Source organism: Falco peregrinus, chromosome 5 (genome assembly GCF_023634155.1).
Source record: "Falco peregrinus isolate bFalPer1 chromosome 5, bFalPer1.pri, whole genome shotgun sequence".
NCBI classification, from domain to species: Eukaryota; Metazoa; Chordata; class Aves; order Falconiformes; family Falconidae; genus Falco; species Falco peregrinus.
Genome location: NC_073725.1, coordinates 21,980,751 through 22,004,072, shown reverse-complemented (window position 1 = coordinate 22,004,072; position 23,322 = coordinate 21,980,751). Strand labels below are relative to the sequence as shown.

General features: G+C 40.4%; 2 protein-coding genes across 7 annotated transcripts in view; one reads left to right on the top strand and one right to left on the bottom strand.

Moving 5' to 3' along the window:
* NT5C3A (5'-nucleotidase, cytosolic IIIA) overlaps window positions 1-3,711 on the bottom strand; it is a 28,800-nt gene extending 25,089 nt beyond the window's left edge. The window contains exon 1 of one of the 2 annotated variants that reach the window (XM_055804137.1): window positions 3,364-3,711. In XM_055804137.1, the coding sequence (XP_055660112.1) occupies window positions 3,364-3,501 (138 nt within the window). In that variant the 5' untranslated portion in view covers window positions 3,502-3,711. The remainder of the gene's footprint in view (window positions 1-3,363) is intronic. The other variant, XM_055804138.1, reaches the window with a different exon arrangement.
* Window positions 3,712-4,076: 365 nt separating this feature from the next.
* The window catches only part of BBS9 (Bardet-Biedl syndrome 9), a 311,265-nt gene continuing 292,019 nt past the window's right edge, over window positions 4,077-23,322 (top strand). For 4 of the 5 annotated variants that reach the window (XM_055804136.1, XM_055804135.1, XM_013303082.3 and 1 more), the window contains exons 1-5: window positions 4,077-4,249; window positions 5,295-5,412; window positions 10,269-10,419; window positions 11,727-11,791; window positions 13,961-14,074. In XM_055804136.1, coding sequence (XP_055660111.1) covers window positions 5,301-5,412; window positions 10,269-10,419; window positions 11,727-11,791; window positions 13,961-14,074 — 442 coding nt within the window. In that variant the 5' untranslated portion in view covers window positions 4,077-4,249; window positions 5,295-5,300. Of the gene's footprint in view, window positions 4,250-5,294; window positions 5,413-10,268; window positions 10,420-11,726; window positions 11,792-13,960; window positions 14,075-23,322 lie in introns of those variants that run through there. The other variant, XM_027793639.2, reaches the window with a different exon arrangement.

Genomic DNA, 23,322 nt, shown 5'->3' with positions numbered 1-23,322 from the left:
TAAAGTATCTATCAAACATTATCTAATGAATTACCCTGAGAATCTAATTAAGAATCTGATTAATTATTAACCTTCTCTTTAAATTAAAGTTAGCAACATTGCAGCTAACTTCTACCTTTACCTGACTGTAGGAATACTTTCACAGTTTCACAGAAATGGCAATTTGGCTGTGCATAGTAATACAGAAGACTTTGGGAGATAGTTGATTCTTAACACACAGAGTAAAATGTCACATGACTGTCTATATATTTACTATTAATGCCTCTGTTACTTCAGAAGTGGAGCCGAAGTAACTCTGTTTACATTGATCAGTGCCTAAGGGAAACTTCCTGTTTGCAAATTTCAGATGGTCAGTAAAGACACAATATTAATACTTTAATTCCAAACCTAAACCTTTGCTTCCAAATAAGATGCAGTAATTTTATGGTGTCTTTATTGAGCTGAAATTTCTGTATCAGGCTAGTGACTTTGCTAAAAATTCATCGACTGAAATGTGAGATATACATTTAAGAATTTCTTAATTATTTTTATTCAGTTAGGAAACATGATTACCCTTATATTTTCCCCAAAGCTTGAGAATCCTTTCCAGTCTTCTTCACACTGAACATTTTTGGTGTCATAATACCTGATTTTAACTTGTCTTACAGATACTCTATTCGATTTGTAAAGGTCACTGTCTTTTTAGCATTTAAACACTGCTATAAGTCAGCTTTTTACTTACATTTGGGTCTTATATAAATCAAATTTTATTTTAACTAAGAAAAAAGTAAAAAAAATATTGCTGCAGTTAATTATAATGAAATAATATTTCATTGGTGAGAATTAAAGTCACGTAACTAAGGTGTAAACAGGCCTGCTCCCTACTGATTTTGAGAAAAGTTATAAATTAAAGTAATTCTGAATCAAATGTGGATATAAAACCAAAGCATAATGTTCCCCAAAGAAAACCTGAACAAAAAAAATCTGCTGAAAATACAAGAACAATCCTGTAATTTTAACCTAACACAGAAGACCAGCCTGGTATAGTATTGTGTATTAGTTGTGCAAGAGAAAAAATACATCTCAATAAAGCAGTATTGTTCAAAACCACACCATAATTTAACGCTAAATTACAGGGTGGAAAATGGCACCTTCTCCCCAAAGCTCAAAGGAATGTGTCTCTCTCGTGATAAACTGAAACAGACTGAGTGTCTTGTAAATGACAGAAGTAGCTAATCAAATCTATGTTGGCGGATAAAACTATTTCAGGAAGTTCTCCAGAATGCAGTATAATCAAGTAAAACAAACAAACACATTTTTGCCCTTATTTGACAAACTCAACTCCTTGGTGTAAAGCTTACATAACTATTTTGCTTATTTCAAAGACATTTCAGAGCCTGATTATGTGTCTGTTGAAAATACTTGATGAGGAAGAAAGAAAACTTGCAGCTGATGAACTAAAGATGTTTGCTAGCTGAGGAAGCTGCCAACTTGAATATCGGTTGAAACACTAGCTCTCTAATGGAGCAGATAGTATTAATGTGTTGCATTCAGTTGGCCAAATGTTTCTGTATGAGAAGGCTGACATGCTTTAACAAGCTTTATTTTTCCTTTGCAATGTAAAGTTGAGAAAAGCTCTGATCATAAAAGCAGAATTTTTGGAAGTATCTATTTAGGATTACAGATCTGTGTCCAAGAACGTAGTTCTGAAAATTTTATCTGAATTACATACTTCAGAAATTCACTTATCAGAAATCAATTTAACATTGTTGTAATGGTTTTTTCCCTATCAAAGGCAAAATCTTTGCAACAAAGACAAAAGTTACAAGTCTTCCCAGCCAAAACACCATTTAAATGTTGTATGGAAAGCTAATACAAATATATCTTTAGCAATTATTAGGCACTTTCTGAACTACAGCTCAGATGGGATATTATGAATAGGAGTTAGTGAAACTTGGATCTGCCTTTTGTTTTCATGATCAGTGTTCTAAATGTTATTTTACTGTCCACATAACTCTGAAGTTCTATTATTAGAGTACTAGAAATAATAATAATGTTGATGGTGATAATAAAAAATGGTAGTTAACCAGTGTTATGCCACTGAGTTTTTGAAATGAGTTTTGTAAAAACCTACTATGGAGTCCAGAGCTCTCTTTTAGAAATACATCTAAAACTTCTCTAAGGTGGCAATCCGAACTTTCTGCTCTCCCACAAACTGTTTTAAGTAGGCTCACAGAAACTGAAAACCAAGAACCCCCTCTCCAAATTGTTGAATGATGTGACTGATGACTAGAAACAGCATTCAAGTATTTTTCCAGCAGAAAGTATGAGGACTCTGTGATTAGGAAAAATGCACAGCGGAATTCTTCTTGGGACCCACTTTATCACAAGCTGCATTGTGTGACTTCCACCAGCAAGTGTTGCAACGTAGGGCCAAGTGAATAGTTAGCTCACAATTCACACACAGAATCCTAGTTCTTAGCAAAATCTACGTTTCCACGTGTAATTAAGAAAAAAATAGAGTGTTCAGTAAAGTTTTGTGGGGGAAATCACAAAATACCCGTTGGCTAACAGCAAGTGACTTGATTTCAGTTCAGTTCTTCAGTACAGCGGCATCCAAATTACACACGCAAATTTTGAAGGATTTCAATTTCAATGAAATTCCAATTTCAATGTAATCAGGTTATTGCCTAAACCAAGAACTTTTACAATCCAGTCGCTGATAAGCAGATCTTTACATAAGGCCGTAAATAACAAGTTTAACAAGGACAGTAGGGAGCGAGCTCCATCTTCCTTTTATAGTAACCGGGAACAGACACTGCTTCCAAGTTTCAACAGATGGCTGAACACACACACTCACACACCCACTCCCCATTTTTTCCTTGTGTGAACAAGTTACACGCAGGCTGTTAAGTTAGCACCGCGACCTGCAGCTTTACGCTCAGGTTCACAGGGCCCGGACAGGCCGGGACGGCGCAGACCCTGCGCGCCAGCGAGCCGTGCCGCGGCGGGACCGCCGCTCCTGCTCCCGGTGTGTGTCCCTAAGGACCAGCCACCGGGTCCGCAGCCTCCCGGAGCCCCTTGGCCTCACGGGGTGGGCACAGGAGCAGCCGGGCTCCGGCGCCTGGAGGGGAGCGGCGCGAACCGGGCTGTCAGCGCGCAGGGCGGCGGGCGCGGCGGGGCACGCTCGCTGTGGGGCGGCGGTGGGAGGCGGCCGGGCCGTGCGGGGCGGGGCCGGGCCGAGCCGAGCCGGACTGTGCGGGATCCCCGCCCGCGAGGGCGGCCGTGCGGGACCGGCCCGCCGCCGGCCTGAGGAGGAGGGCGAGCGGCCGGGGCCGGCGGCCTCCCCCGCGCGGCCCCGCTCTCGGCCTGGTAACCACGTACCATCTCGATGATCTTGGTCTTCCTGCCCGTCTTCTTCTTCATAGTGAAGATGTACTGGGCCAGCACCACGCCGCCCACCAGGGCGCACACGCTGGCGCTGGCCACTGCTCCCATCTTGGCCACGGCGGTCCTGTCCATGGTAGCTCGCAGGGGCAGCTTCCCCTGCGGGGAAGCGGGGCCGCCCCCCCGGCCGCTGGAGGCGGGGGGTGATGGGGGGGGGGGGGGAGGCTGGCGCCCCTCAGCGCCTGCCCGGGGTCTCACCAGGGTCCCCGCCGCCCGCCGGCCTCGCCAAGTGGGCAGCGACGGCGTCGCGCTCCGCCCGCCCCCGCAGCACGCGCCCCGCCGCCTCGGCTCCGGCGCGGGCTCCCCGCGAGACGTCACGGGCGCGTGGCCTGCCGGCGGTACCACGGCGGCGGGAAGGCGGGAGGAGAGCGGGCGGGCTGGCGCAGCAGGGCGCCGGCAGGGGGCGGTGCGGAGGGCGAGAGGCTCCTGCTGAGGGCTTTGAAAAAGAAAAGCCCTTAGCTCGGAGGGCAGGTTTTTCTTCAGGAAACGCAAAGGAACGTCTTTCTTCCCTCTCGCCCCCCCTGCCCCCCCGCACAGGAAGAAATGAGAGAGCCCGACGGTCCGTCACGCCGCTTCCCAAACTACATTTCCCAGCGTCAGCGCGAGCGGCTCCCTCAGGGCGGGGCGGGCGCGGCGGGGCCGGTACTTAAGGCGCTGGGAGAGGGACGCTGGAGATGGCGGCGGGGAGGGGGTTGTAGCGCTGCCGGTTTGCGCCTCACCCTTCGTTTCGTCTCAGGTCGCGCCTGAGCGGGGGCTTCCCGAGAAGGAGGGGGGCTGCCGCCTCCGAGCAGCTTGGACTGCGCGGTGCCCGGCGGGTGCCCAGGTAAGCGCCCCCTTCCCCCGCTGCGGGGTGCGTGTGTGCCCGGGAGCGGCCCCTGAGGTGCGGGGCAAGGGCGGGCGTGCTGCGGGTGCTGCCCAGGGGCTCCGTGAGGGAGCGGGTGTGTGGGGAGGGCTGTGCTGGCGCCAGCCGGCGCCCGGCTGCAGCAGGTTGCCTCGCTGACATAACGGCGGTAACCGCCTGAGGCAAAAAAATACGTTTTCATTTGGCAGACATCGTTTCCTTTAAAGAGGAAAGGCATGCAGGCTGCTCCAAAGGAAAACAAGGGGGGAGCCCATCGTTTTTCCTTTCTCCTGGAAAAAACCGCTAGAGCCGGCGCTGCCCCACATCCCCTCAGCGGGCTGTGGGGCGGCGTGCAGGTTTGTCCTGCTCACGGCAGGGCACAGGCACTGAGCTGTGAGTTTTGAACTAGGGTAATGTTGTTGTCAAGCCACCTACTAAAGGATTAGTCTCCTCTCTCCCTCCCTCTTCTTAAAATAACAGCAGGTAGGGAGCAGAAAAGCTGATTTGTGCCCTCTCTGACCAAGTTCTTTAGCCGTGTCATTAGGGCATCTTCAAGGCGATTACTGGGTGGAGGTTTTGATGCTGTCTGTGTCTTCATTTGCTTTTCTAAAAATAAGTTCTCTTGCCAAAAACTTGCATCAGAATTGTTTCCCCCTGATACTCCTTGCTTGGAGAGAAAACTTCAGTTCTGTGACTTTCAAAACTTGTATTACTTCCTTAACGCTTATTACGAAGGCTTTTAACAATTTAAAACAAGCTGTTGTTTTTTGCCTTTTGCTCACATGTGTGAGAGACACTAGTAGTATCTCTCGCAACTAATTTGTAGACTAATGACAACAAGTTTCCTAAAGTTGGCTTCTGAACTGTGGAACTAGAAACACAAGACACCTGAAATTAACGCTTGTTCAGCTCAGGAGAGCAATGTGAAACTGACATGAAAAATAATTAATGAAAGTTGTTGCTAACAAAGTTGTTTGTACAAGCAGTTGTGTGTATACATTGTAACAATGTTTTGTTTCCTTTTCAGTAAAGAATGTCTTTGTTTAAAGCTAGAGACTGGTGGTCCACTATACTTGGAGAAAAGGAAGAATTTGACCTAGGCTGTCTGTGTGTTGCTGATGTTGATAATAGTGGCAGTGGACAAGGTAAAATCAGAGTTACATGGCTGCTAACTTATAAACTACACAGCTGCAAGTTTGCTTTGACCAATGCATACTGAAGGCTTGTTAGCAGACTTTAACTAGCCTGGCTATCTTTAATGTGTCATTGTAGGCTTAAGAAGAGAAATTCAATGCCATTTGTATATTTGTAGGTTTCTGAACATCTTGTTTGTGTTCAGCAGTAATTTCTGTCGCATCTTATTCCCTCAATGGTAGATATCTTGAAAATAGAACATTTTCAGTTAATCATGGCAGTAAAAACACATTGTAAGTTGCTGAAAATACTTAAGGAAAAAAGGAAGGTAAGTGCTAATTAAGAATTTAGAAAACCAAACACTTCCTGCCTGGAAAATAAGGGACCATTGAAATAAGTGACTCTGCTTGAGAAAACCTTGCTTTTCTATGCACTCAATGTGAAATGATCTTTGCTGTCAGGGAGAGTTATTGTGTGTGTATGATTTTGAAATTAATATTTGGGATCTTTCTGATTCCTGCTCATCTTGGAGCTTTGTTTTTGCTTAGTAGAGGTACTTGAGTTTGATTTCACTATTGCCATACTCTTAAAAATATTTTCACTTTAGATTGTGCCTTTCCAGGGGGATTTGAATAAAGTTGAGCTGTTACTGATTTGGTGTACAAAATTTTTCAGTAGAAATTCATAGAATCATTTAGGTTGGAAAAGGCCTTTAAGATCATAGAGTCTAACTGTTAACCTAATGCTGCTAAGTCCACCACTAAACCATGTCCCCAAGTGCTACATGTATACATCTTTTAAACACCTCCAGGGCTGGTGACTCTACAGCATCCCTGGGCAGCCTGTTCCAATGCTCGAGAACCCTTTTGGTGAAGAATCTTTTTCTAGTATCTAATCTAAACTTCCCCTGGTGTAACTTGAAGCCATTTCCTCTTGTCCTATCACTTCTTACTTGGGAGAAGAGACTGATGCCCACCTTGCTACAGCCTCCTTTCAGGTAGTTGTAGAGAGTGATAAGAACCCCCTGAACTGCCTCTTCTCCAGGCCAAGTTACCCTAGATTCCTCAGCTGCTCCTCATAAGCCTTCTGCTTCAGACCCTTCCCAGTTTCATTGGCCACCTGGGTTCACTGCTGGCTCATGTTCAGCTGACTGATCAGCACCCCCAGACAGTCTTTTTTTTTTCTCCAGGCAGCTTTCCAGCCACTCTTCTCACAGCCCGTAGCACTGTGTGGCATGGTTGTGACCCAAGTGCAGGACCTGGTAATGAGTCTTGTTGAACCTCATACAACTGGCCTCAGCCCATCGGTCCAGCCTGTCCAGACCCCTCTGCAGAGCCTCCTACCCTCCAGGAGATCAACACTCCCCCTGACCTTGGTGTTGTCTGCAAATTTTCTGAGTGTGTGCTCAATCTCCTTGTCCAGATCATTGGTAAAGATATTAAACAGAACTGGCTGCAATACTGAGCCCTGGGGAACACTACTTGTGACTGGCTGCCAACTGGATTTAACTCCATTCACCACTACTCTCCTGGCCTGGCCATCCAGCTGGTGGTTTTTTTTTTCCCCAGCAAAGAGTATGCCTGTCTAAGCCATAAGCAGCCAATTTCTTCAGGAGAATTCTGCGGGAGACTGTGTCAAAGGCATTACTAAGCTCTAGGCAAACAACATCCACAGCCTTTCCCTTGTCCAAAGTGGGTCGCCTTGTCATGGGAGGACATCAGGTTAGTCAAGTAGGACCTGCCTTTCCTAAACCCATGCTGACTAGGCCTGGTTGTCCTGTATGTGCCATGTGATGGTGCTCAAGATGATCTGCTCCGTAACCTTCCCCAGCACCAAGGTCAGGCTGGCAGTCATGTAGTTCCCTGGATCCTCCTTCCTGTAGACAGGTGTCACATTGGGTAACCTCCAGTCAACTGGGGCCTCCCTGGTTAGCCAGGGCTGCTGACAAATGATGGGAAGTGGCTCAGTGAGCACTCCTGCCAGCTCCCTTGGTACCCGCTGGCCCCATAGACTTGTGTTTTTCTAAGTGGTGTAGCAGGTTGCTAATCATTTCCCCTTTAATTATGGGGGTTTCATTCTGCTCCCCATCTGTCTTTCAGCTCAGGGGGCCGGGTCCCCAGAGAACAACCGGCCTTGCTATTAAAGACTGAGGCAAAGAAGGCATTAAGTACTTCAGTCTTTGTCAGTGTGTTTTCCCCTGCATCCAATAAATGATGGAGGTTCTCCTTTTGTTGCCAATGTATTTATAGAAACTATTTTTATTGTCTTTCGTGGCAGTGAAAAGAGTTCTAGTTGGGCTTTGGCCCTTCTAATTTTCTCCCTGCATTAGCCTCACAACATCCTTGTGGTCCTCCTGAGTGGCCTATCCCTTCCTCCACAGGCCATAAACTCCTTTTTTTTTTTTTTTTTTCCTCTGTTCCAGCCAAAGCTCTCTGTTCAGCCAGGCTGGCCTTCCCACCTGCTGGCCCATCTTTCAGCACGCAGGGACAGCCTGCTCCTGCACCTTTAATATTTCCTTCTTGAAAAAAGTCCAGCCTTCCTGGACCCCTTAGCCCCAAGGGACTCTGTTAACCAGGCTCCTCAACAGGCTGAAGTCAGCCCTCTGGAAGTCCAAGGCAGCAGTTCTGCTGACCTGCCTCCTTGCTTCTCTGAGAGTCTAAATTGTCATTTCGTGGTTCCTGTGCCCAAGGCAGCCTCCAGCCATCACATCACCCACCAGTCCTTCTCTGTTCACAAACAGCAGGACCAGTGGGCCACCTTCCCTAGCTGGCTCCCTCACCAGCTGTGTCAGGAAGGTCTCTTCCACACACTCTGGGAACCTCCGAGGCTGTTTCCTCTCTGCTGTACTGTATTTCCAGCAGGCATCTGGTAAGTTGAAATCCCCCATGAGAACAAGAGCTAGTGATTGTGAGACTTCTCCCAGCTGCTTTTAGAATATTTTGTCTGCCTCTTCATCCTGGTTGGGTGCTCTGTAACAGTCTCCCACCTTGATATCCTCCTTGTTGCCCTTCCCTCTCATTCTTCCTACCCATAAACACTCAACCCCATAGTCACCATCATCAAGCTCTAGACAATGGAAACACCCCCTAACATACAGGGCTACCCCACCACCTCTCCTTCGTGGCCTGTCCCCTCTGAAGAGTTTATAGCCACCCACTGCAGCGCTCCAGTTGTGCGAGTCATCCCACCACGTTTTTGTGATGCAACTGTGTCACTGTTTTCCTTCTGCAATGGCTTCCAGCTCCTCCTGTTTGTTGCCCGTGCTGTGTGCACTGGTGTAGATGCGCTTCAGTGGGGCTGTTGATACTGCCACCTCTTCTTGGGAAGGAGAAACCCTAATTCCTATGCGGTAGTTTTCGGGCACTTCTGTGGTTTCTAACACGTCAATAACCCTTGCATCTTTGCTGCTGCATGGATCTCCATACCCTGCCTGCACTGAGACAGCAGACCAAAGGACCTTGCTAGGACTCTATCCTTCAAATATTAGCCTGCTGCCCCCAGGCTTATCTCTAGCAAGGCTGGTTTTATCCCTTTCCCCCCTTCAAATCTAGTTCAAAGCTCTTTCAGCAAGCCCTGCTAACTCCTGTGCACAGATCCTTTAAGCCCTCTGAGACAGGTGTACCCCATCTGTTGCTAGCAGGCCTGTTATGGTTTAGACTGACCTGTGATCAAAAAACCCCAAAATGCTGCTGGAGTTCTGAATTGTCTTTTCCTAGTGGAAAAAAATGTAATTGATATAAAAGCAGAATTTAAACAGTGTTGTAGGAGTAGTCTGCTCTTTCGTTTTTCTCCTCAGTGTTATATTTTCTTTGTTTTTTGACTAGGCTGTTCTTCCAGAGTTCAGGACCAAAAGTGAACCAGCTGGTTGCAATTGTCTAATCACAGGTCAAAATGTCCTCACTTAAGCTTAAGTATTTTTAATGAATTAATAGCTAAAATGGGTTTAGTTTACTGTTGATGGAATACTTGTTACTGAACTGAGGAAAATATAGGAGTGGGGAGGGCAGTCAGTGTTCTCTGAATGAAGGATATGGAGGTGCAAGTTTTTTGAGGCAGAACGAAGCAGCTGTTCTGAGCTTTTGCATGGGATCCTGTGGAAGTATGCCAAGCCTTTAGAGCCTGCTCAACTTGGTTTAGGAGTATTTGTGTGTTCCCCTGACTTGTGGAGAAGTTTTATTGGTTTTGATTTGCATTGATATGATGATCTATATCTAGAGGAAATAAGTGCTGGCAACCAACTTGAGTTGTTAGTTGTTATTGCAGGATGCCCTGCTTTGGTTTTTTTATTAATATTTTTTGTAATTCACTAACAATAAAATGATTAATTGTTTAAAATACCAATTCCAAAATAACTCTGATGTAACTATTGCATTAATCTTTGAGATAAGGGATCTGTCTCAAGAGCAGGTGATCTCAAGGCTTAGCTTTGTTGACCTCATGTACTATTACCTGGCTCTAGTTTGCATTTTGATAAATGTCATCAGTCCCAATTTTAAAAATCTGCACTTCTGTTGGTGTGATACGTGTATGCAGAAATCCAAGATGTAGAAGCCTGGAGCTTCAAGTACTCTTCAAACTCAGAATGGGACTTTTTAAGAGGTGTGAACGTCAACCCAAAATGGTGGAATAATGCCACCACCATGATAATTGCTGTATTAAACCCTTTGTGGACAGGGTTTCCATGGATTTGCAAAAAAAAAAAAAAAAGATTGCTAATCTTAACCTAGAAGACAGAGCTTAATCAACATTAATTGAATCATATTAATATTCTGCCTTTATGGGGTATTCTTTGAAGCACTTCTGCAGCAAACTAAAATCCACATGTGCTATTGTATTCTGTAGTCTCCTTTGGCTTTGTTTTTTTTAGATAAAATTATTGTGGGCAGTTACATGGGATATCTCCGAATCTTTAATCCACACCCTGTGAAACCTGGAGATGAAGTACAACCTGAAGACTTGCTTTTGGAAGTGCAGTTACGAGAACCAATATTGCAGGTGGAAGTGGGAAAATTTGTTTCGTAAGTCAATGTTGCAGTTTATTTAAGGCTTGAATGTGATAGTCTGTCTTTGTTTTGGAAGCTGAGTTTTGAGTTCCCAGACGGACAACTATTAAGCACATCTATGATTTCTGTAATATGCATTTGATCTTCTTGAATCATCTCAATATGAGAGAATTTTTACTTAAAGTATATTTGGAGAATAATCTTCTATGTAGTTGTATGATTTCTTAGAAGTATGTAGAACAGGAAAAACCTTATATTGAAAGGATTTTTTAGGTGTTAAGATAACCTGAGTAACTTGTTATTATCTAAGATGTAATATTGACCAGTTGTTTTGGTCTTGATAGATTGAAGATCTTTAATTCCAATTAATTTAGTGGCAATAAGTGGCCAGGTAGAAGAGAGATACTGTGAGTCTATGCCTCATATTTTTTGGCTGTAAGAGAATCTGTTTAGGAGAACTTCATTTTTTTTTTCTTAAAGGATTAATTTTCTCTCATTTTTAAAATGAAGCTCTCCTAAGTAGATTGTCTTACAGCCAACTAAATACATGATCTTAAGGGATTCATTTTAATTTTGAAGTTAACTTCTAATATTGCAGCACAAACTTTATTTTAAAATGAGAGAAAAACCTGTACTGACCATGGGAGAGACTTGTGCCCTGAGACAAAAGGCCACAACCTGAAAGGCCTGCATCAGCTGGAAACTGTTTTTCTTTTATCCAAGTTCTAATGGGCTGGCCCTGTGCTGGAATTCTAATGCCTTACCCTGTGAAATGATCTAGAACATTTTCTATAGTCACAGCACAAGAACTTTCTCTGCAGGAAATAGTATTTAGGATTGGGGGATGAAGAATGTGAATATAGGATTCTAAGTTTATGACTTCTGCTTTATAATTTAAATAATTTAGGTTCCATGATGCTAGTACGAAAGTGAATTTTTCAATAAGTAATGTACATGGTTGCTGAAAAATACTTGTTTGGAGGGAAGATTCTCATATCCCTTTGTTTTTTGGAAGAATTAACAGCACCTTGTTTGAAATGAATTTCAAGCTAAACTGGGAAAATAGTTGACTTGCTTTTTGTACTTAAATCTTAAAACATATTCTTAAAGGATTTGTTTTAATCTTGAAATTAACTTAAAATACTGCAGCATGAATTTAGGAAGATTAGTACTTCTGAGTTTTTCTACTAGCATCTAACACCTAAAGGTTTGGATTTGGTCCACACCTGAAAGTGATTTCAGCATGTTACTTGAATTTTATCCTGTATGCATTGTACCTGGAGTTTATCTGAAAACAGTGCTTTTTTTAACCTTCTTTACAGTGGTACTGAAGGACTTCATCTGGCTGTGTTGCATTGCCGAAAACTCTGTGTATATGCTGTTTCAGGTTAGTTTACAGATAAGTGTATTTTAAAGTTTGGGTTAATGCAAAACTTGCTATATACAGTGTTTTGCTTGTCATCCCTGCAATTGTGCTACAGTCACGTTCTCTCACTCAAACTCATGTATGAAGAGGAAACGCTAATTAGGTCTAAATGTTTCCCAGTGGTTAACAGAGATTTGCTGATCTGCTCACTGTGGTTTTTCTTAAATCTCTTTTCTTCTACTACCTTTGCTTGGAAAATCTAAATACTGTTTCCTCTATGTGTGTGAGGAGGCAAGTCACAAAATACCTATTCTGTGCATTAAATTGTCTCTAATACATGCTTAAAGCAAAGCACAGATATGAGAGATCTATTGATTGTACCTGCATCTTCAAAATTCAATAGACAACTACAACTTCATTTTCTCTGTGCAGGGACAGCTGTGGCTCCTTTCATTATAAAAGCATGGCCTTCTTGAAGCAACTTGCTTCCTGCTCACAGCCTTATAGGCAGATAGGTTACAAACACATGTTCTCTTTCCAGATTCTGTTGGCCTTCTGGTTATCTTTTCTGGAGACATCTGTAAAATTGATCTTTGTTGAAGGGTGATCTTTTGAGATGTACTGCAGTTCTGCAGTTTTCATACCTTCCCTTCTCTGTAATAGTGCTATGTTTTAGGATTGTAGCCTACCAGTACAATTTTTATTAAAACAATTTATTTAAAAATTTGCATTAACGGCCTACAACAGTAAGTCTCGAATTCTTTTCTAGTTATAATTTGCTGTTTGGTCTACTTGGCTTAAGCATTTAAGTAATAATAAAAGCAAAGATTTACAGTCCTGTAACAGACTCTTCATACTGATTTGTAAGCATTCATGCTGTAATGGTAATTTCTGTCATCTGAGCAGGTACTTTAGAAGAAGAAAGTCCTTTGAGAAATAACAATTGCGATTTCTTTATGCTTCGATGGCAAATTACACTTCTATGAAGGGGGATCTTTACTTGCTTTATACATGTTGCCATATCTGTTACTCGTAAGAAAATAACTATGATGCTTCTCACAAAGAAATGAAAAGTATCCTTCAGGGCTGACTGAAGTATGGCCTGCATATTGTATTACAGCCAGTATACACAGACTGATTACTTTCTAACTTGCTTTTCCTCTGGTGTTGCTACTTAGCTAGTTTTCTGTCTAGCCAGGGCTTTTTTCCTCATGTCTGTTCCAGTCCTTTCCCTAATGTGGGCCTACTTTAGGGGTAATTTCTTAAAAGCTGCATTGGATTTTAGTTGAAAATAATACCTAAAAGATTAGGATAAGCTACAAATATTTCATAGCATGTGATTTAAGATGATGTTGGAATAATCTTTGTATACGTAAAGCCATGATAGGTTTTAGCTTAATATCATTCATTGAAACCACCTTTTTCTCTGCTGATGTGACTGTTCTCAAAGGTTTTTTTGCTTTCTAATATTAGTCCTTAAGTGTTATTCTCTGTAATGAAGAGTTTTGTTTTCTTCATGGGGTGCATGAAATACTTTTGGTTATCAAGAGGACCTTTAGCTTCAGTTTCTTTAGAGAGACTTTTTGAATTTATGCTAGTTCCCTGAGAGTCAGGAAATTAAAGTTCATGCAGACCTTTCCAGAGCATGTGATGCATATCATAAAACTATTTTTGTTTCCATATGTTTTTCTCTTATCTTTGCATTGTTGATCACTGCATTGAATTTCAGACAGAGTAAAGGCAAGTGATTAATGTGCCCTAAGTATAACTTTGTCAAATTATAGCTAATGACTAAGTTACAGCTTAATTTGAGACTAAGAATATTACAGCTGAAGCTGGCTGTTGGATATAGTATATTCATTGAATAACTAGAGAATTGTAAGAATTCCCCTTTGAACAGGCTTTTTTCTGATCTTAGATGTGTGCATAACATGAAGAAAAATACATTTCAGTAGTGAAATCTCAGCCTCTTGCTAAGTCTTCATATTTAGTATACTGAGACCGTATTTCTGGTTCTGGCCTTTAAAAAAAGTCACCAAGCTACAAAATTCCGAAAGAAAGCAGCAGTGTGAGCCTTCATATCTCAGAGTCCCTAGATTAAGTTATAGGTTTTTCTCATGTTGTTTACATTGCACTCCTTCCACATTACATTGATCAGAGATATAAATATATATCCTTTTTTTTTTGTAGGAACTCTGGGAAATGTGGAACATGGGAACCAGTATCAGATTAAACTGATGTATGAGCACAATCTTCAGAGAACTGCTTGTAATATGACTTATGGTCCATTTGGTGGTGTAAAAGGTAAGCTCCTTGCTGCATATTCTTTATTATTAGTAGTTTAGCTGTGAACAGTTGAGAATTCATGTAAATTTTGAAAGGCAACATGATGCTGCTGTCTAGAGGAAACCATCTTTCTATAAATGATGGTACCTTTTATCTGATGTGTATAGACCAGGGGTTCTCAAACTATAGCCTGCGGGCCGGATACAGCCCCCCAGGGTCCTCAGTCCAGCCCCTGGTATTTACAGACCCATCCCCCCACCGGGGGTTGTGGGGGCGAAACCAAGCAGCTGCAGATGACTGCCTGCCATGTCATCCACGCACCAGCCCCCTGTTTAAAAAGTTTGAGGACCCCTGGTATAGACAATAACTGAAATTAAAATGAGGCAAAGAATATTAAATGCAGAACAGCTGTTTCCTCACATCTTGAACTGGATATGAATTTACAAGGATAGTATTGATTTAAAAAAACATTACAAAACCCCTGGCTCTTCCATTGTAAAATACTTTTTAACATCTAAAATAATTCTTCTGTGCTTTAATTCTGTATTGCTTTTCTGAAACTTGCTTATCCTGGACAAAGAAAAAAGTGAACATCTTCATTCTCTGAGCCTAAAATATCAAGTATCTTTAAAGATATATAATACAGACTTAAAAAAATATTTAAACTTTGATTGGGAAAACGTAACAGTGGAAAATAATATTTATGGTGTGTTTGTAGTCTTTAATGAGTTTAATAGATATCTGTCTTTTTTGAACTTGGGACACAATATGAATGTTTTTGTGTTCCAATGCGGAAGCATTTAGGTTTGCTCCACATGTCAGCTCTTTCTCTTCAGAAGTAAGGTTTGCAACAATATTGGAAGGTGGTAGTCATCTATACAAGTAGTGTCCCTAAAGTGTTGGCAGAGTGATATCACTTCACCAAGGCTGAAAGTCTTCTGAGTGCATATAGCAAATACATGCAGATGATCCCTCAGTTCTGTAATAATTCTACAATGCCTTACCCTAAATTCAAGCTTATCCCTGGGTTTAAATTCAGCTGACCAAAATTCATTCTTGATTGGAGAGATTTTGACCTACTAATCTTGCACAACCACCTTGGCAAAAATGGTCAGCTCATGTGGGTGAGAAGGTATCTGTGCTGTGAGTATCTTGAAGGAGTGAGTGTATAGGGCATGGATGTATTCATATTAACAGCAGAAAGACAATACGGAGTTTCCTAAATCTGAGAAGAGAGAATAGTGTGCTTCTGACGTACTGTAGTGGAATTGCTATAACAGATGTATTGAGGGGATCATAAGTTAATTGTTTGAGTGTCTGGAATGGTTCAGAATGGAAGAATGAAACAAATATCCATAAACAACCATACAGGTTTGCAGAATAAACTCTGGATTTTTGATGTGTATTTATCGTGGAGATCCAAGTAGAAGTCTGGCTACCAGGTCAATCCTACATGCCAGACTTGTCTCTTATATACCTTATCATGAGCTGTGGTGGATGCAAGTGATGTAATGGAGCAAATGTTTTGCAGGCTAGGAGGACAGAAGGTAATTTTATCTCAGAACCTTCTCAGCCAGCCAAACACTTCTCAACACCTAGGATGGTCAAAATGAGGGCCAATCCTGACAGAGCAGCAAGAACGGCAGACTGAACTCTTAAGTTCTGCAGACTTTTCTTGTTTTCTAGTTGTGTTTCTGTCCCAGCATGTCAGACTGCTTTCATTTTTTATTACTTCTTCCCCATGTTCTTGTTCACATTAGTGTGTTTATTGCTATGGAAAAAGAATGTCCTCAAGTCTTGTGTTGAGGTGGCAAAAGTGTTAATAAACAAGGGAGACAGAGATTTGTGTTGTGTAACAAATAATATATGTTCATATCGTAATATGAAGAAGCTTTCTGTTTAAGACCAAAATCTAGGAAAATTATAGTTAAAGTACCTGATAGCAGGCATATATTGAAGCATCAGAGAAATGAACACTGGAGAAAGTTCTTTTGGGGAAATGAAGGAATAGTCTTTTTTTTGTAGACTCCCTGGACTAAATGCCTTTTTTATGTTGCTTTCTTGGACTGTCTGATTGGATTTCTTGACAAGGATATGCTTTTAATCTTGCCTCTAGCCTTCTGCGGTGAAACTATTTCAGGGTTTTTAAGTGTCATCTTTAATACCCTGTTTGCTCCTTGAGTCTTATGAATGACAGTATTTGGTTTTATTTCCATCTTGGAAGACCAGCCAGAGTGAACCAGAAAGAAGGTCTGTCAAGCATTTTAATTGTAACGAACAGATACTTGTCGTGGTCTGGCCTGCCATGCTATCTGTGTGTTTCTTTGGCAGATGCTGTGGGCTGCAATTGAGAGCCAGCCAGTCTGTAAATAAATAAAGATGTATTTTTTTTTTACTATCTGCCTTCCACAGGCTTCTCTGGAATTCTTGCAAGGCATCTGCTAACAGTCTCTCTCACACTCAGCAGAGGTTAATTCATGATGGTGGCAGTGCTGTAAGCATGCAGCAGTAAGCTTGCTTTGCCAACAGTCTGACCTCTATGCCACGCTCTGGAAGTAGACTAACGAATATAGTATGACTAATATGTGTGTTATTGCTATACCTGAGGCATCCTTGAAACAATGTGAAGGTGAAAGAGGCACTTCAGAGGTCATGTTTACAGAGCTACTGAAGCAGACACAGGAGAATGGCAGTTAAGCAGGAGGAGGAAAATATGCACACAGGGAAAGCATGCTGTGGGAGTGCTGGGGAGAAGGGTGAATGTCAGTCCCCCAGGAACATAAGCTTTCATCTGAGGAAGCAAAGAATGCTGCAGGATTTGACACAGAGCACTTGATCCATGAAGTTGCTTGGTCTTGCTCAGTTTTCTCTTGCTCAAGATTGTTTTTTTCTTTTTATGGAGCTCTTAATCTTATACCTTCAGTGGTAAAGAAACTCATTCTACCCAGCCATGCCAGTTAACACTGGTAAAAGAAAAATGGGTTTGAGTTTGTGTACACTAGTTTGTACTGGTGTCCTGTAACCACATTCTTGAGGGTTTTCTATCCTTTCTTGGGACAAGCAGTTATTTGGGTTCTAGTTAATGCTTGGTTTCTCTCTTATTGGACTGCTTCCAAACAGTTGTCTGTCGATTTAATGGATTCTGCCAAAAATGATCAGTTTACTACTGCTTGCTCTTACCTCAGATAAAATACTTGGCATTTAGATTGTGACTGTAATCATTATAATGTGATTTCTACCTGTGTGCAGATGCAGTCTGTGCTGTCTAGTGGGCTCCTACAGCTGTGGCTTTAACTGAGATGCCAAGTGCTCTGTTAGTCTCTTGATGCTGTAAGGTTGCATAGTCAATTTTGAAAATCGGGATGTAAAGCCAGCATATAGTTTCCATTTCCCATCCTACATCTCCTCTGGCCTCTGTGGTGGCCTGTGTTCAGTTCTTTGGAAAAAGTTTCAATTTCCTTTGAAAAAGAAAGGTTGAGCAGTGAAGGTGGCTGAGGCTTATTGCTGCCCCCTGCTTTATAGAGAACCCTGCTGGGGAAAGAGCTCTCTTGTCCTCAAGAACCCTCCACAGTGTAGGATGTTATAGACAGAGTTGCAAGAGGTGCATAAAACAGGCTGGAATGGAAGTCTGGGTGACTGCTACTAAAATTGGGAAAGAGTCCTTTGAGTAGGTGGCAAGGTATGGAAGGGAAATAACTTTGTGTTGCTGAAAATCCTGCAGTTCTCTTTAGATCCTTACAGGGGCTGAAGAGGCAGAGATTTGTTCAGACCAAACTTTCAGTTTTCATAATATTAAAATTTGGTTTAGATTATATTGGACTAGAATCTAGTTCTCTAATTTACAAAGCAGCTTAGTGTCTTTAGGATGCCTGTCTTTGAGGAGAAACTGCCTGAAATTTTTCTCTTGGGTATCAATTGAGCTAGAGTCCTGTCAGAGCTTTTCAGAAATTAAGCAGAACAGCTGTTACAAGCAATTGCTGTATTACTGTTTGATATTTTGATTTGTTTATGAAGCTTCACTAAGCTTCCTTCAGCTGTTAGTAATTAAATGTGTGCTTGTAGAAACCTCTCCCTGCACCTACCCTCTGCAGCTTCATTAGGGAAGAGGATTTCTTACAGCTTCTATTACTGTGGTAGCTGGGGAAGAAAGAAACGGCACTAGATGTGTATCACGTTCTCAGTCAGCTTCCTCCAGTGCAATTTTTTGCTCTCCTATCCCTGCTAGTTTGTGGCAATCTTAGACCCTTGTATTGTAATTTGGTCTGTTACATCTGTTTAGCTGAAATGTGATAGACTTGTAGAACATACCAAGTATGACTGGCATTTCTCAACTGGTGATGTTTTTGTCTCTTGTATTAAGAAAAAAGGTATTACAGATCTCTGAGGAGAGAATGGTGAGGTAAACAAACCTATTTTGTAGCCTAGTTGCTGGCAGTTTCATTCTTGCGAGTGTCTTCAGATTAATGATTTGATGCTATGAGCAACTTTCATATGGAAGAATTGACATAGGTGTTTTCATAACTGGAACAGATGAAGAAAATCAACAAAACCATTTATTTAGTCTCATCATAGAAGGTCGAAATCTGAATTAAAGAAATGATTAAAACTATGGAATAAAAAAGGCAAAGAGAAATTGTCCAGTGACTTGTATAGATAAACAGTGTGATAGCAGTGTGTGAATTGTGGTTGTCACCACTAGATGGTCCTCTCATTACAGTTATTGCTTAGTAGGCTGAATCTCTAAAGCTGTATTTATACTTGAACGGGTTTTACAGGTGTATTTACTGCAAGAGCTAAGGAAGTATAGAAAACAGAAGCACTTTCTGAAAACCTGTATAGCTAAAAGTGTTCTATTGATTAAAACAAAATATATTCTGTTGGTTGTAGAACCTTAGCAAAAAGGCAAAACAAACTTGATTCTTTTTTTTTCAGCAAAACCGTTAAGGGGCCAGAGATGTGGGAAATAACAAGGAAATCCCTTATATGTTTAGCTAGAATCCTAAACAAAGCTAATGGAAATGTTTAAAAAAAAAGTAAACAGAAAAAAACCTATAAAGATCAAAGTATAAATCAAGCACAGTGTAGGCAGTTTATTGTGACTTTAAAAATCTGTGGCAAAGGGAAAGATTATATTACAGAACTCTGCATTTCTTTGTTGCTTTAACTTCACGTTTGTTCCTTGCTCTCTCTGAACACTGGTGCTAAAATGAAAACATGAAACTATCAAGAAGCTACACAGGAAGATCAACTAATAGTTTTATATTTAAAAAATTCTGTATTGTTAGCCCAGACTTTCAAAAAGTGAATTTAATTTTTAAGTTATCTCCTTAGTTATGTAGAATGCATATATCTGCTTTTCTTATTTCTGAACTCTTCCTCAAGATCTTAGAGCTGTAAGTTGAGTTTGTCCTGCAGTGCTCTAATTCGAGCATATGGGTCTTTTTATAAAGGATGATTCATGATAAAACCATGAGTTAGTAGTGCTAAACACTGGTTTTCAACCAAGTGAACTCTTAACCTAGCCACAAAATGTCACAGCCCTTAAGTAATGAACAGATTGTACAGTCTTATGTTTTACTTCAGATATAAAATTTAAAGACCTTGAAGTGACTCTAGTGTAAAGATATCTTGATTTAATTTTTTAATAGAAAAGGTGAAAAAGCATACACTTTTATGATTTGTATTGCACTGTTACCTATGGTGAGGACTCAACGCTACAAGAATTCTACTTTATATAAACAGATTTAATCACATAATTTTTATAAGGTCAAGTTATACCTATCATGGCATCATGCAATTATGCCACCAGAGACTGCTGTGTTAACAATTCAAAGTTTCATTATATGAAGTGATGTTCGCTAATAGCTTACAATATCTTGGAAAGTATTTTCTGTTTTCTCTGAAAATCTGTAGTATGTCATTCTGGGTCATTATAAGGTACTTGAATCAAATACCAAGTTATTGGGTAAGATTATGTTAAAGAATCTGATCAGTCTGTAATAACATGAGTGTAGTTTGTGTTCAGCATCTTAGACTTGTTTAGTTTTTGTGGTCACCCAAATGCAAAGTTCTCTCCATATTACTCTGTCAAAGATCTGAGTAGAGTTTCTCTAATGGGAGTGAGGATATACTTACGTTTCTTTGGTTTTTGCTATGTGGTGCAGAGGCAGCTGCACTAGTTCTAAAAGAATGTGTATACTAGATGCAGCATGAGATGTCCTGGTTTAGAACTCTAGTTTATACCCTGGACAGCATCTTGCAAATGCTTTCTGTGAAGTGTCAAGATTTTTGAAGACTAGTAAATAAAGTAGTTTAAAATGTTCTACTGGGCTGGTAAACCTTAAGTGATGAAACTTCATTTGGCTGATTGAAAGTCACTGCTGATGGAAAGCTGCTGATGAATGAGTCATGTGTTTTGACATTGTTAAAAGAATGGAGTGAAACAAGTAAATTGGATATAGTGTTTTAGTTAAGAATACCTCTTCTTATTCTTTATGCATCAATGTGCCTCCAGTTCAGTTCTTAAGGCATAAATCTGATATTAATCTAGAAGTTGTAAAGTCTTATTAAGCAATACTCTACATATTATTTAATAATATTCTTTATATTGTTTGATCTTACTAAAGTTGCAATATTATTGAAAACCAGTGAGAAGATTTTTTTAGCTATGTAGTTGATTAGATTTTGAGCCAGTATTGTTGAATTTTATGATTGACATAATTTGATCATAGTTTTGTTCTACTCTTAAATTTTCTGTTTACAGTCCCACCAAAACCATGTAGGTCTAATTCTCTTAATTAAAATAGTGCTGAATTAGATCTGTTCCAGTAGTGCAGGAATTTTGGTTAATCAGTTTACCAGTGTTGACTTCAATTATATGAGACAATGGTAGTGAACTATCCTCATTCTTATAGGTGGGTAATCACTTAGAGATACTTGAGGTAATTATCAACTGCTTACTTAAGAACCTCATGAATCTGCATATTGGTACAGTAGAAGATGTGTAGGAAATCGGCATTAAGTGAAACTCGTATTTGACTCAGGGCAAATAAGTTCATATTACTTCATAATTAAATTTCCTTTTTTCTAATGTGATGTTTAGATAGTGCTGAATTTATATTAATTTTGTACCTAAAAGATACAGAAATAAACTGTTCTGTGCCTTGACTTTCTCTTGTTCACATTGAGAGTATTTAGACATGGTGTATTGTCCTGCCCTTAGAAAAATCTGAGACACATTAATGAGGAAAATAACTCGTATTTCTACATTACCAGTTTATGTTGAATGGATTACAACTCAGCTAGCTTATAGCTGTTAGCCTAAGTCCTTCAACATCTTGAGAAAGAGTCAATATGCTACTTGTGCCTGACTGTTCTTAGAAAAGATTTACTGATGTGGAACCTGCTTATAAGAAATAGTGGTATTATGCTCTTATGTAGTAAAAGAAAAGTGCCCTTACTACTGCTTTGAAAAAGCATGCACATCAGGCCACAGTTTCACTCTTTGCCTTGTTTGCCTTGAGTCAGATGTGACTTATGTTGGAGGAAAGTATATGCAATAAATTTCTGCTGAAAGGACATAAAGAATGGAGAAGTGCTTTGAAGTAAAAACAAAACCACTGTTACTTGAAACTTAGGTAGCTTTACAGATTATCACATAAATTTCCTGTGGTCAGTTGTGCATTAGATTGAATGGTGGGCAGGATAGTAGCTCATAAATGAACAAACAACAGAGCATAGAGTGAATATTAAAATTCTATGCTTTGAGCACTGGTGTATGAAGTGCAGGTTTCCTGAGCTACTGCCTGAAGTGCTTAGGAAATGTGTGAATGATAACATTCTGCAACAGGAGGATGACCTTTCTGAGGTGAGAGTTGGGTTTTGTGATTGTTTTCTAGGGTGTAAGTGGTACATTAAGATGGGTGTATGAACATTCTCAACATTTCCAGTTTTCTTTTTCAATTTATGTTATTAAGATTTTGTCTTCTACTTAAGAACTAAAGAAACAGCGTATTGATAGCTTACCAGTGGGGGACACAAGCTGTTGGTTTGCTCTTGAATAGAATGCTAAATTTATACAGTGACAGAGAGAAAGTGCAGTTTAAACACCTTGCTTAGTTGCTGAGTTATTTTTCGGTGTTGTTCATTTATAGGTATATGCATTTTATTTTTGCTGCAAAAGCAATATTACTATTTTGTGCTATTCCACAAAATATACTTGCATTATCTAATAGCTAAATAATCAGTGAATTCATCCTGGTTTTATATAACCTCTTCAAATGAGTTGGTAAAAGATTATAGAATTGTATCCTCCTAATAATGCACAGGGTTGGGAATTTTATTTTTTAATCTGAAACCTTAGTGCCTTAAATTGGCTTCCAGGATACTTCAGATTTATTTGAAGTTGTTCAATGGATACTGTACCAATAAAAGGAAATAATAAAACAATAGCAAAGAGAAGGAAAAAAGAAAATACAGCTTTGACATGAAAAAGTTACAAGCAAAAGAGTGTGAAAGTACCTTGAACCGATCTTTTTCTCAGTAAATGGGCTTGAATTCATTTTACTTTTATTATAGCACTGGCCTAGAGGCAAAGTGTGTTTGAGTGTTACAACAAAGAGGGTGCTATACAGAGGAATTTTTTTAATAATGAAATGCAACATATGTGTAAACCATGCAACCTTGTAACAGGAAACTTCGTAAGAAGGGTAGACTGTGCTTAACTTTTCCACAATTCTGCAAGAATGAATTTTATTAGGTGTTAGTCAGAAAAAAAATTATCAGCTGAGTTTTATGCTGTAAGGTTAAATGATTCTTATGACTATGTTTAAATACAGCAGCAGTATAAATTTGGAGTTTGATTTATTGGCTAGTTCTGTTAAGGAGTAGAATGTTTAACTGTTACCTTCCTGTGAAATTGCTTCTGGATAAGAACAGATTATTTGCAAGACTTGGGCTTCATGGCTTTCTTTTTTCATGGAATAAATCTGCTGATGACTACTTCTAAATGGTTTTGCACATAACTTTGGAAACCCATTAATGTTTTTCTTAAATAACTGAGTTAGATCCTCTTCTCTAAATTGAACATGTGAATGAAAAAATGATCAAGGAAAACGTTCTCTTGAACCTTTCACCATCCATTTCCTTTCACCTTCCTCAACATCTCTTAACAGTAATGAATAAGATTGTAGCCTAACTGGAGCAAAAACTCCCCTTGCCTTCAATGTGCCAGAACTTTGATTCAATTATAAGTTGCTAGATGTATC